The sequence below is a fragment of the Pseudochaenichthys georgianus genome, chromosome 13 (genome assembly GCF_902827115.2).
Source record: "Pseudochaenichthys georgianus chromosome 13, fPseGeo1.2, whole genome shotgun sequence".
Classification (NCBI taxonomy): domain Eukaryota; kingdom Metazoa; phylum Chordata; class Actinopteri; order Perciformes; family Channichthyidae; genus Pseudochaenichthys; species Pseudochaenichthys georgianus.
This window is the reverse complement of record NC_047515.1, coordinates 28,726,276-28,739,497: the sequence shown is the minus strand read 5'-3', so window position 1 is coordinate 28,739,497 and position 13,222 is coordinate 28,726,276. Positions and strand designations below refer to the sequence as shown.

Sequence of the window (13,222 nt, the reverse complement as noted above, 5' to 3'; positions counted from 1 at the left end):
GCCTCTCCATTCCATTGCAATCCAGGGAGGAGGCACCCTGGATTGGGACCTTGTTGCTGAAGGGCCGGTCTTTCCACGAGACCGACACTTCATCCAACATTTCCGGAAAAACCGGGAGGAGTTGCCTCCCTTTTCCCGCTGTTTGGGGAAGATGCTTCCCCTCGTAGCGGGACCTGGAGGTCTCCTTGGCCATTTCAGGCCACGGAACATTGAGTCTGACCGCAGCGCATTTGCACACGGCCTGCAGGTCCATGCTCAGACCGGGCGAAGCTGGTGTGCTGTCGCCCGGGAGAGCAGACCTCGCTCCAGGCTTTGCAGCCTGGGCCGATGACATGAAGGTGTCCTCTTCTTGGTCATCCGACTCGGACAGGAGGAACACCAGGGCGTCCCCCTCCTCCCCCTCCTCATAGTCCAACTTGAGGACATCCTCCGCGGGTGAGACCATGGTGAGGTCTAACCGGGAGCCCCAGCTTGGTAAAGCGCGGGAATCCGTTCCCGCGTGTCTTGTCGTCACCGGGTCCCGGCCTGTCAGGGCGCGGGATTCCGGTTCTGAGGCCATCGCTGATAATGCTGATTAACGCTGATACGGCAGGACGAACAGACCTGATGTGTGTCTGTGCCCGAGATCTTCAACCCGCAGCCGCAGAGTCGAGCCACCGAGTCCCTGACTCCTCTGGTGTGAGGGAGAGGGGCGTCCATCTTTGTCGCCTCGTGGCGTGGAGAGGGCCCGCTCTCGACAGGTGGGACGGGAAAAAAGGTATTACCACCTTGTCCTTAATCCGGAGAAAGAGGACGGTGTGGGTCTTTTAATCCCGGAGAATACTGACTAGTGTGGCAGTATGCTCCTCTTTTAATCCTTTTCCCCTCTGTGGGGAAGAGAAAAGAAAAAACTAGTACTAGTTAGTACTACCGTCTTCCTGCGAAGCAGAAGGAGTAGCCGGCTAGCGCCCGTCGACCGAAATGGTATTTTAGGTTCAGTCTGTGGACAGTGAAGCTTGCCCGGCTACTGTGAGATGTGCTCTGAAGCGAGAAGAGGTGTTTGAATGAGGCATGCGTTGTGGCGCAAGCTACTTATAGGGGGTGATTTCCCCTGACGCTGACGTCAAGATCACCAGCCAATCAGGATTGGCGTAATGAGATTGATGCTTCTGTTTGCTCCGCGATGAGGCGCATCCCATAGTGAGACATCGAACGGAGTGTTATGAATGAGAACTTTGCGGTAGAACTCTTCTTTATACATCCATGGGTACAACTTCAGATAAAAATGAACACATAATGAAATATGACCTCCGGTCTGATGACTGACAGGTCACAGAATAATGGGAGCTATCTACCCTAACCCACAATTTAAAGTAAGTCACACAGACTATCTCCTCTTTACTCTTCTCGCAGCAAGCTGTCAGAACAAAGTGAAAAACAAACAATGGCATTAAATATTATTAATATGTCGGGTAGTAATAGATTTATTTATTTTCTTCTCAGAGTGTACCAGAATGCATATTTTATGTTAGTATTTCTAAAAATCTCCTGGGGGAGAATCCCCCCAGACCAGGTTTTCAGCATGCGTGCTTTTTTATACAGTTCAGCTTTGATTCCATCATCTCATTAAACCTTTTTAAAAGCATACTTTAGTTCTGTGAAGGGATATAAGGGATATATGCACTGTACTTCACTTTTATTAATATTGTATGCTGAAAAGCGTATATATTACAGCACGATGTTTTGTTGAATAGATTTGAGTGATTCAAAATGTTGGGTCGCAATGTATTGACCACTAAAAAGTGGGTCCCGAGGCCTGACCAGTTGAGAACCACTGTCCTAAACTATCAACAGCACTCCAACAAGTAACATTTCCACTTTAATAAAAGATTAGCCTATATGTTCAGACCACATAACACCCTTATTCTGTATATTACATAAATTACTTTCTAGTGCCTTGTGTAAACTAGAAAATGTGTCGAATTAGTGCAAAGCCCTTGTATTAGATAATCTAAAGTGTACTGTTGAATAGAAGCATGCTTAATTTCCTGTGGCATCCTACGAAAAACAGTAACCCTCAAGAACACACATCATCCTTCTGGAAGTGACTTGTTAGACTGTAATTTGGTTATGTAGCATACAAACTAAGACAGCATGTGATCCCTTCCCAACACGCACAGCATATCAAAGAGAAACATGTGTCAGCTGGAGCTACATTATTCCACATGTTTCTGTACCTTCAGGCTGTTGCAGGGAGAGGTGCGGGGCTTTCCGGCTGCGGTGTCACTGCGTCCATTCCCCTGTGCGCGTCCTTGCTCATTTCCCACCTCCATCCTCCAGAAACGTCTCTATGTCTGCTTAGCAGAAGTCTCCCACGTAATGCAATTTCTTGGCACTGATGCATGCAACCCTGCAAATGGATAATTCAAGCATGTGACCCACTCCTCATCCTCAGCTAAAAAACAGAAACATGTCTGCAGCAGCCAGCAGAGGGGAGACAGACACACAAACAATAGTCCCTGTATGTGTTCTGGAGATCTTAAGACTTATAACACAACTAAACATTGTAATGAGATGACATTTGCCCTTTTTCAGAACAAATTTCTTTTCCAGTTTACAATTTTCTGCCACAGTATCAAAAACTGAGCTAAGTATTCATACATTTCGCAATTACATACTTTGTTTTGTTGTTTGGTCAGTAACTGACAGCATGTGACCGACTGAACAAAAGGCATCAAGAAAATGTACATGTCTTAACCTTAGAGGCTGTTCCTGCATGGGAGATTGATTTTAGGCTTCTGACAGTCCCTGTTAAGTCTGAGGAAAAGCCTGCATATTTTCTGATTTGATACCGTTATACCACTGTATTCGTTGTATTATTGTATGGAGATTTAAGAGTACTTTCTTCTCACTCCAGTCCTCATATTCATCTTGTTTATTTCACATATACTAAATTCTCCACCCCTTCAGTAGATTTCCAGTAGTCATAAACAGTGAATGTGATCGTAATAGAGGAAAATAACACACACATAATGCCATCACCATTTGTTTGTATTATTATATCAACATACATTTAATCCGTCACTGTTATATAATGACTGGTGAAAGAGACCTCTTTATTCAGACTCAAACTTACTCAAATGGGTAATTTCTGCCCTTTCATGTTAAAAAGTGTAACTTGTGTAAGCAACACTTCCTCAGAATAGACAATGAACTATCCACATTGCATGGTATATGTATGTAATAAGTCCAATTACTGGGTTGAGTTTTAATGTTTACCACCGAAGCGCTGAAGCTAGCAAGAAGACCTTGACAACATGTTGCACAGTTGCGGTTACAACAATCTGCACACGCACACAAACACACAAACTATCGAGGAGTAAACAAAATATACCCTCGCTGATAAATAGTCTGGTAACTGAGGGATTAAGTGAACCCGCAGGAATACTGTCCGTCAATAACATGAATAGAAATGGGGAATGACCACTGTCCTGTGGCGTCTGTATAGTGGTAAAACGCACCTCTATCATGGTGTTGTCTACCCTAAAACCTTGGGATCTCCCAGTGAGAAGATGTAACATCCATGTGATTAGTTTCTATTCCAGAACAAACTTCTCCTTTAGTCAGCAATGATCAGAGGATGGATTGTATCAAAAAGAACACGAGAAATGTCGGATGCATACAATTGGTTTAAAGGTCCCATGTCATGCTTTTCGGGTTATAACTTATTACCCTTCCCCTTGTGTGTTATGTAGTTCTCATTCATAACACTCCGTTCGATGTCTCACTATGAGATGCGCCTCATCGCGGAGCAAACAGAAGCATCAATCTCATTACGCCAATCCTGATTGGCTGGTGATCTTGACGTCAACGTCAGGGGAAATCACCCCCTATAAGTAGCCTGCACCACGACGCATCCGTCATTCAAACACCTCTTCTCGCTTCAGAGCACATCTCTAATGGTAGCCGGGCTAGTTTAACAGTCCACAGACTGAACCAAAAGCTAATTTCGGTCGACGGGCGTTAGCCGGCTACCCTATTCTGCCTCGCAGAAGAGTATAGTACTAACACACCAGTTAGTATTATAATCAATAGAGCCGGGACTCGATTAAAACAATTAATCTAATTAATTAGAGGCTTTGTAATTAATTAATCGAAATTAATCGCATTTTTAATCGCATTTTTAATCGCATTTTTAAAAATCGCATTTTTAAAAATCGCATTTTTAAGCACAGGGTCATCTAAGCTAATTTACAGATGGCCCTGAGCCCAATAGAGATTGCCCTGAAAAATGCATGCGGACGAAATGGCACGAAGGGTTTGGGGGGCCTCCGTCCCCCTAGACATTTTTTAATTTTTGCAGGTCTTAGATGCTGTCTGGTGCATTCTCTAGACTGAATTATAAGATGAATCACCACAATATTATATTGTACAATTTCAATTGTATTCTTCATTTCACTTGTTTGTTTGTTCTTGTTTGTGTTTGCTCGCCCTGCATAGCTTTAAGAAACACTTAAGTTGTTGGTCAAAACACTTTCCATCTGATGAAGGCAAATGCCTTCCCAGATGGAAAAAAGTAGAAAACATTACATTCAGTTATAACTGCCAAAACAAACATTATTTACACTATTATTTACACTAAAAATGTTTGTAATGTTAACTACTGTAAGTTGGTCGAACGAATGCCTCCTCATCCGGAAGCTGACCGAGCAGACCCGAGCAGCAGTCGAGAGGAGCCGAGCGCATCCGCGAAGCACACGTCAGAGTTCCCGTTAGCCGGCAAATCTAAATATCTTCGGTCAAAATAATTTCCCTTTAGAGCAATACCGCTTCAGTTGCGCCACTTATGTGACAGACAAGAAGAGTATGTGACAGACAAGAATAGTCAACTCTAATGTCTAACACTTAATGTGGAGAAAGAGATGTCCTGTATGGGTTGATTGTGCGTTGATCTGTTGGTAATGCCTCGGGTTCCGGTGGGCATGTAAACAAATGCATAATGCTGCGCTATACTTTGTGGCCTCATCCAGTTGCATAGCGACACTTATTGTGTAGTTGTCTTTTAATAAGCAGGTAGTCATGTCATTAGCTAGAACTAGCTGGATCTGATCGATATGGACATAAACGCGAGTGAAGTCTAATCTGACGGGAGAGAGATCAGCTGCTGCTGACGAGTCGACACGCAGCTCTGCATAATCACATGCCGCGGTGAGCGGAACAAAACACACACTTCAGGTTAGAATATCACACGTAGCTATTTGAATTACCTCTCAAACTACCTAAACTAGTTATAGATATGTTTAGTTTTACTGTCGGGTCACTCATTACCAGATCCGCGAGCTGCATGATACTGGCATAATAGATTGCCCGATCGGGCCACCAGCAGGTGAGGCTTCATTGCCCGAGCTAAATACTAGATGGCCCCGGGTTTTTTAAAACAACATTTCCCATCCACGGGGCCGACCAAAGCGGTCTCATCAGCTTGTTCGTTCATGTTTGACTATTGATCACCGTGGTTTGTTGTTGTTTGAAGTCCCATGCTGAAGTCATGAACGTTAGTTGGTGCTCCAGTATAATCGGTACGCCTGAAACTCATCCAGTGAGAAACGTTCCGCTGTGCAAAGATAAGTGCGATTAAAGTGCGATTAAAATGCGTTAATTTTTTTAACGCGTTAATTTTTGTGTAATTAATTAATCTTAATTAACGCGTTAAAGTCCCGGCCCTAATAATCAACCTCGCCGTTCTTCCTCTGGAATTAAGGTAAGGCTTTGATTTTCAAGTTAGCAACACACCCGTTGCTAGCTTGTTTTTTTCCCTCACTGCCGACACCACGGTAGCGAGGAAGTTTTTTCTTTTCCCTTCCACGAAGGAGAAAAAGGATTAAAAGGATATTACCACACCAGGTAATATTCTTTGAGATAAAAGACCCACACCGTCCTTTTTCTACGGATTAAAGACAGGTTGGGAACAATTTTTTCTCTCGACGTACCTGTTACGAGCGGGTCCTCTTCACGCCACGCAGCGTATAAGATGGACGCCTCTCTCCCTCACACCAGAGGAGTCAGGAACTCGGAGGCTCAGCTCTGCGGCTGCAGGTTGAAAGTGTCAGGCACAGACTCACACCAGATCTGTTCGTCCTGCCTCGGGCTGGAACACGCCCAGGAGGCCATTGACAACCCCGGCTCGTGCGGGCATTGTGCCCGCTTCACTATGAAGAGCCTCCGCCGAGGTTAGCACAACAAGCTAGCCTGTCGGGAAAGGACCCCCTCATGTCCACTGGTTTGCCTGCTGGCAATCAAGACACGGGGGCGTCCACCGCAGAGATGGAGCCCCTCACTGGGTCGGTCTGGGGCTCATCGACAGCGGCAGCCGCAGAACCGGAATCCCGCGCCATATCAGGCCGAGACCCGGTGGCGGCAAGAGACGCGGGAACGGGGCCCCACGCTTTACCAAGCTGGGGCTCCCGGCTGGACCTCACCATGGTTTCACCCGCGGAAGATGTCCTAGAGTTAGACTACATGGAGGACGAAGAGGATACCTCTGAGTTCCTCCTGTCTGACTCGGATGAACAGGAAGACAACATCTTCATGTCATCGGCTCAGGCTGGTAGCGGCTCACCTTCTACCAAAGGTGGGCCCGTCACCAAGCAGGAACCCCACGCTGCCAGCAAAGTCGGACCGTTTTCAGTCAGCAATGACTGAAAAGGCCCACAAAGCGGCAGCGTTGTCCGCCAGGGCCCTGAACGTGTCCTCGCTGTTAACCGCCTACCAAGCGGAGCTCTGCGAGGACCTGTCGGGTAACCCGGGGGCAGCCACTCTGGACGAGATGGCCGCAGTCACGGACATTTGCTGCCTCCCTCGAAAGGTCCAGCCGCTGCTCTCGCAGCAGCAGTCCTCTGCCCAAACTGCCTCGAACTCTGCGCGGTTTAAAACACCGAAGACGCAGAGGTCACAGCCCACCCCGAGTCCCCAGCCCAGGCTGGAGACAAGGGCAAGTTGGCCGAGAAAATCTCCGGTTCTGGCTGCAGCTCAGGCTCAGCCAACCCAGAATTTCGGCCAGCAGTCGAGGAAGAAGAAGCGAGCGGCGTGACAGCCCCTCCTTCTCCCCTCCGTGAATGGGTTCCCGCCGCCTCGAGAGATGCCTAAACACCATCCTCAAGTCCGCACAAACACATGTCACACGTTGATTGATTCCTCTGTCATAAAACATTTGCCGCTGACGCATCCAGGCTTCAGGCCGAGGGCGCAGCTCAAAAAAAAAAAAAAAAAATCAATAAAACCAATAAGCAGCCCACCAATTTTTTCCCCTTTTGAGAGCAGCTACGGCATCTCTCAAAAGGCGGATTATTGACGGGTCTGTGAAGGCGCCACGCGCACGCACAGTGCCGGCTGGGGCTTTAAGGGCACCACCGTCACGCGCATGCGCAGTGCCGGCTGGAGCTGTAAAGGCACCACCGTCACACGCATGCGCAGTGCCTGCTGGAGCTGTAAGGGCACCTCCGTCACGCGCATGCGCAGTGCCGGCTGGAGCCGTAAGCGTGACATCTCAGCTGGCTCTAAGGAGCATACAGCATGAGATACTCACGACACCCAAGCTGCCTCGAACTCTGCTCGGTTTAAAACACCGAAGACGCAGAGGTCGCAGCCCACCCCGAGTCCCCAGCCCAGGCTGGAGACAAGGGCAAGTTGGCCGAGAAAATCTCCGGTTCCGGCTGCAGCTCAGGCTCAGCCAACCCAGAATTTCGGCCAGCAGTCGAGGAAGAAGAAGCGAGCGGCCTGACAGCCCCTCCTTCTCCCCTCTGTGACAGAGCTGGAAGTTCTTTCCCCGGCTCTAAACGTGTCCCCGCTGCCTCGAGAGATGCCTCAACGTCATCCTCAAGTCCGCATAAAACACATGTCACATCTTTGTTGTTTAAATAAACCATTTTCCGCTGACGCATCCAGGCTTCGGCCAAGGGCGCAGCTCAAAAAAATGAAAAGAAAAACAATAAACAGTCCGTTAACTATGAATCCCCTTCTGAGAGCAGCTACGGCCTTTCTCAAAAGGCGGATAATAAACGGGTCTGTGAAGGCACCACCGCCACGCGCATGGGCAGTGCCGGTTGGGGCTTTAAGGGCACTACCGTCACGCGCATGCGCAGTGCCGGCTGGGGTCGTGAAGGCTCCACCGTCACGCGCATGCACAGTGCCGGCTAGAGCTGTAAAGGACAGCCCGCCAATTTTTCCCCTTTTGAGAGCAGCTACGGCATCTCTCAAGAGGCGGATTATTGACCGGTCCGTGAAGCCACCGCCACGCGCATGCGCAGTGCCGGCTGGGGCTTTAAGGGCACCACCGCCACGCACATGCGCACTGCCGGCAGGGGTCGTGAAGGCTCCACCGTCACGCGCATGCGCAGTGCCGGCTAGAGCTGTAAGGGCACCTCCGTCACGTGCATGCGCAGTGCTGGCCGGAGCCGTAAGCGTGACATCTCAGCTGGCTCTAAGGAGCATACAGCAAGAGATACTCACGACATCTGCCTGGGCTTCTCAAAACAGATATACTTTATCTGTTTTCACAAACCCAGAGAGAGTCAACCCATATGCTGGAGAGAGAGGTTCTCTCTTTCCTAGAAGAAGGGTTTTATCTATAATGCCCACCGAGCGGAGTCAGATTACGGGGAAAAATATCCTCGTAAAACACCCACTCAACATGGGCCTCATAATAAAACTAAACCCCGCTGCGCCCCGTGCGGAGAGTATTGGTTATTATGTAATGCGTAGTGGCACTACACCCGACTTTTCTAGTGCGGGACGCGCCTACGGGTGCTGTCTTTTCACGGAAGGTGGTCACCACGGACGCAGGTCAGACAGGCTGATAGGGTATTTACGAAGGTCGCCCGGTGAGAGGTCCCTAGAGCAGAGACCTCCAGCGGGCACACGTAAACTACCCGGAGCTTTTAGCGGTGTTCCCCACCCTAAAACGCTTCCTGCCTTCTCTCGGAGGACACCATGTCCTCGTGAGGACAGACAGGTAGCAGTGCTGGGCACCTTGTTGAGTCGGGACTCCACCTGTTAAATTCTGGTTGATCGGGGGTCTTCGAGATAAGCTCGTCTGGCAATACGGGAGCTACAATATCCCATAGTGAGACATCGAACGGAGTGTTATGAATGAGAACTATAGGTTACTTACGTAACCGCAGTCTCAGAGTAACATGAAGTGAGATGTCTCACCAGACGGCCCTCCTTGCTATGGTGAAGCGAGAAGAGGTGCTTATTTTGAATGACGCATGTGTCGTGGCGCAGGCTACTTATAGGGGGTGATTTCCCCTGACGTTGACGTCAAGATCACCAGCCAATCAGGATTGGCATAATGAGATTGATGCTTCTGTTTGCTCCGCGATGAGGCGCATCCCATAGTGAGACATCTCACTTCATGTTACTCTGAGGACTGGGGTTACGTAAGTAACCAATAGCTTTCTGCTTGTAAACAGTCTGCAGAGTCACAAACCCTCAAAGTACACCCTGTAGCGAGTAAAACTCTAACACAGAAAATACCTGTCTATGCTGCCCCATAACTAGGGTTGGGTATCGTTTGAATTTCCACGATTCCGATTCCGATTCTACTTTTCGATTCCGGTTCTTAACGGTTCTCGATTCCGGTTCTTTGAGGGGCAGGGTAAAAAAATGATACATGCTTCTTCCACCAAAACAAATTACATTTATTCGAGAAACTTTTACACAGGTTAGTTTACAGTAATATTCACATCAATCAGTCTGTTTATATTCACTGCTATGTAACTGTAACCTGAGAACCACTGAAGCTACAACAGTGCAACAGTCCAACTTTTAAAGAACAGTTCTTTTTGAGAAAAACAAGCATCTGCCTTCTCAGGCATACAGGGAAGAAAGGTTTGAACATTTTAAAGTAAAATGCTTCAATCTGGTGCACTTTAAGCAGAATTACTAGAGACTAGATCTAGGGGGTACAACTCCAAACACCCATAAGAAAAAGATCGGTTTACATTTTAATAATTAAATAAGTATGTGAGCATAACCAGTAACCTACCATAGCCAATAACAAATACATGTAACGTATTTTATTTTTGTTGTTCATTCATATCTTATTTTACTATTTTATTTATGCATATTTTTTGTATCTCTCCAGTTTAAAACGATATGTCTGGTTTACTGTCCTATAGTATACATTGGAATGATTTCAAACCTGTTTTATCCCAATAATTATAAAGGAGAGCCTTGGAAATATGTGTTTACGTAAAAACGTTTGAGACCCACTGAGATAACTTAGACTAAAGTGAACTATCTAAACACTCAGAGTTCTTTACCTCACTGAGCTGAAGATATCAGCCTCAGTCTGACTGGAGAGGACTCTCCCTCCACTTCATTGTAGAAACATCTTCTTCTTCCGTTAGAGCAGCTAGCACCAGATGCTAATAACAACAGCGCCCTCCCTTTCTCCCTCGCTCACTCGCACTTTGGCTGTGAGCTGCGGTTGCCAGATAAGCCAACATCCCCCATTTTCATCACTTACAGCGCCCATCGTACACGGGAAATGAAAATTGTAACCGGGATGAAAAGGGTGTTACATTTACTTAATTATGAATGTTGTTACATCAAGGCCAAAAATTAGGATGAGCACCAACGGTCAAAACTATTTTTTTTCCTCCCAGAGCTGCCAGCGCAGCGCCTCCACAGATCTGGCGCCCTAGGCGAACATCTATAACGCCAGTGCAACGGGCCGGCCCTGGTCTCAGGTTACACTGTAGGAAGTGTAGGTACAACGCTACATTTCCCGCCCCGCTGCAGTCATGCAGTAGGCTACGGAGAGCGGCGAGAAACATTTCCTCAGGCATCGAAAAGCGGAACCGAAATTCACATTTCTAAATGATGCCGTTGGAATCGAAATGTTGGAACCGGTTCCGAACCGGTTCTCGGTATCCAACCCTACCCATAACGCCTCGTTGGAGATTTTTCTTTTTCCATTAGCCGCTTTCACACCAAGTACTTTGCCTTACTTAGTGCCCCGGCACTAAGTACCAATCGCGTTCACACCGGAGTACTTTTCCCTGAGGGAAGATTACGCAAATGAGCCGCTGACGTCACTTCGTCTTCTTCTACTTTGGGTTTACTGGCAGGCCGCAAACAACTTCACGCCGTATACTGCCACCCGAAGTCCCCGGATTTGGGGAATGGCTTCAGTAGAAGCTGCTGGGACACGCCCATCTACTTTCGGAAAAATTATTTATTGAAGTCAATGGAGAGAGAAAACGTATCTTTCGATCCCGTTTAAATTGTGCCACCAATTACACATATGATGTTTGACAATCTTAAAAAATTATTTCCATGTAAAAAAAGTCACAGTTTGTCGTAAAACTGTGAAATGTTGTCATTTTTATTAGCCTTAACATGAAGTAACATTAAGTAACCCAAAATGTTAAACAGTAAGAGTAGTATTCATATTTCGTGAACCCTTTGAAGAGTACTGTCACACCGGTGTGATCATTCTATAATACACCATTTAAGCCCGGGGGGCCCATGACATGTGACCTTTAAAAGCTATTGTAGCGTCACCTGTTCCTCTCCCAGAGCAATAAGAGGTGTTGATGAAGTCCTGAAAATGCAATGTTTAAAGACGAATTGGAATGTTTCTTAATGCTCTTAATGTCTTTCATTTGTTTAAAGCACTTTGAATTGCCTTGTGTTGAAATGTGCTATATAAATAAACTTGCCTTGCCTAAACACAGTAAATCCAAAAAGGGATTTCAATATCTTCACCACTGGAATAAAAAAAAGTGCGATAAATCAGATGTTCAGCAAAGAGCATCAGAAAAAAAAGCGCACCACTTACCTCGGTGTCCTGTGAAACAGTAGTCCAGTTGCTTTACTACTCAGACAAAAACAAGGCAAACGGAAAGACAGGTAGCCTCCCTTCAACCAGCTCCAGTCAAACTGTTCATGTGGATGAGAAAGGAGGAGAAGCGAACACCCGTATTATGAATGCTCTGAGACCAATATGCACCTTCAGAGTTCATTTCCAGCCGACTTCACGGTTACTTTAGGCAGACGAATCGAGATCAAATAAGGATTTATATCTGGAAACAACTAGTCATCACCGGTAGGTCTCCATCATTTTGGAGATACGGTGTGCTCGACGCGCTGCTACCTGTTTCCTGGACTGACCTGGACTTAATCTGCATCGCTCTCTCTCTCTCTCCGTGTCTCCCTGCCTCTTTCTGTTTTACTCCCTTCTCCTCCTTCTATCCCTCCCCCTCTCTCTATAATTTCTATAACATTCCACTGAGCTTTATCATACAGTGCCAATGTCATGCATTGTTAAGAGGCTGATGTGGTGTTATTGACAAGCTTTAAGAGCAGTTATTTAAAAGCATACTGGTTATCATAATCAGAAAATTACGAATGATAATGATAATCCTAACGGTTTTTAAATTGCTGAGTCACGGTCACATTGTCAGTCGGAATTTTGAAAAGAGTTGTAGGCCTACTTCCCTGATTTAATTTATTTGGAGAAAATTAGCTTAGAACATAACTTTCTTTTTGGCACAGATTATAAAGTGACTTTATTTTTCCACTTTTCCTCCTCTCAAGCCAAAGTCCTGCCTACCTTACTTATTTCTGTGTTACATAATATTTGATAAACTGGAATTGGTCGAAGTTTTCCTTTAAGGTAGGCTATAATATAAAATGTCTTATAAGCAGTGTTGGGACTAACGCGTTACAAACTAACGCGTTACTGTAACGCAACTACCTTTAGCGGTAACTAATAACCAGGGCCGGCCCTAGACTTTTGGGGGCCCTAAGCGAGCTTTGGCTTGGGCCCCCCTCACTCTAGCGCGTTCTCACTACACACAACACGGAACCAACTTGTGTCTTATGGTGTTAGCATAAGCACACATATTGTATAAATAAGCATGTAAACACCCTGGACCTAAACTCGTCTAGGGCAGTGGTTCCCAACCTGGGGGGCGCGACCCCCTTGGGGGGTCGCCAAAGATCGCAGGGGGGGTGCCAGGCCTCAGATGATTTGAGGTCTAATATCATATCTAATATCATATCATTTAGAATAAAAAAAATGTACATATCATTTTTTTTTACATATCGTTTTTTTTACATATTGTAATGCAATACATGATTGTCGCTAAAAGCCTTGTCTCCACATTACAATAAAATATAGAAATTAATTGATTAATTAAAATTAAAATAAAAAAAATTCATCTGATACTCCTCC

General features: G+C 46.3%; 1 protein-coding gene across 1 annotated transcript in view; it reads right to left on the bottom strand.

Annotated features, from left to right (window-relative positions):
- LOC117457653 (solute carrier organic anion transporter family member 1C1-like) overlaps positions 1–11,875 on the bottom strand; it is a 41,437-nt gene extending 29,562 nt beyond the window's left edge. Inside the window, exons 1-2 of the mRNA XM_034097841.2 lie at positions 11,825–11,875; positions 2,217–2,389 (exon numbers count right to left, since the gene is read on the bottom strand). Coding sequence (XP_033953732.1) covers positions 2,217–2,312 — 96 coding nt within the window. The 5' untranslated portion in view covers positions 2,313–2,389; positions 11,825–11,875. The remainder of the gene's footprint in view (positions 1–2,216; positions 2,390–11,824) is intronic.
- Between the last annotated feature and the right edge of the window lie 1,347 nt (positions 11,876–13,222).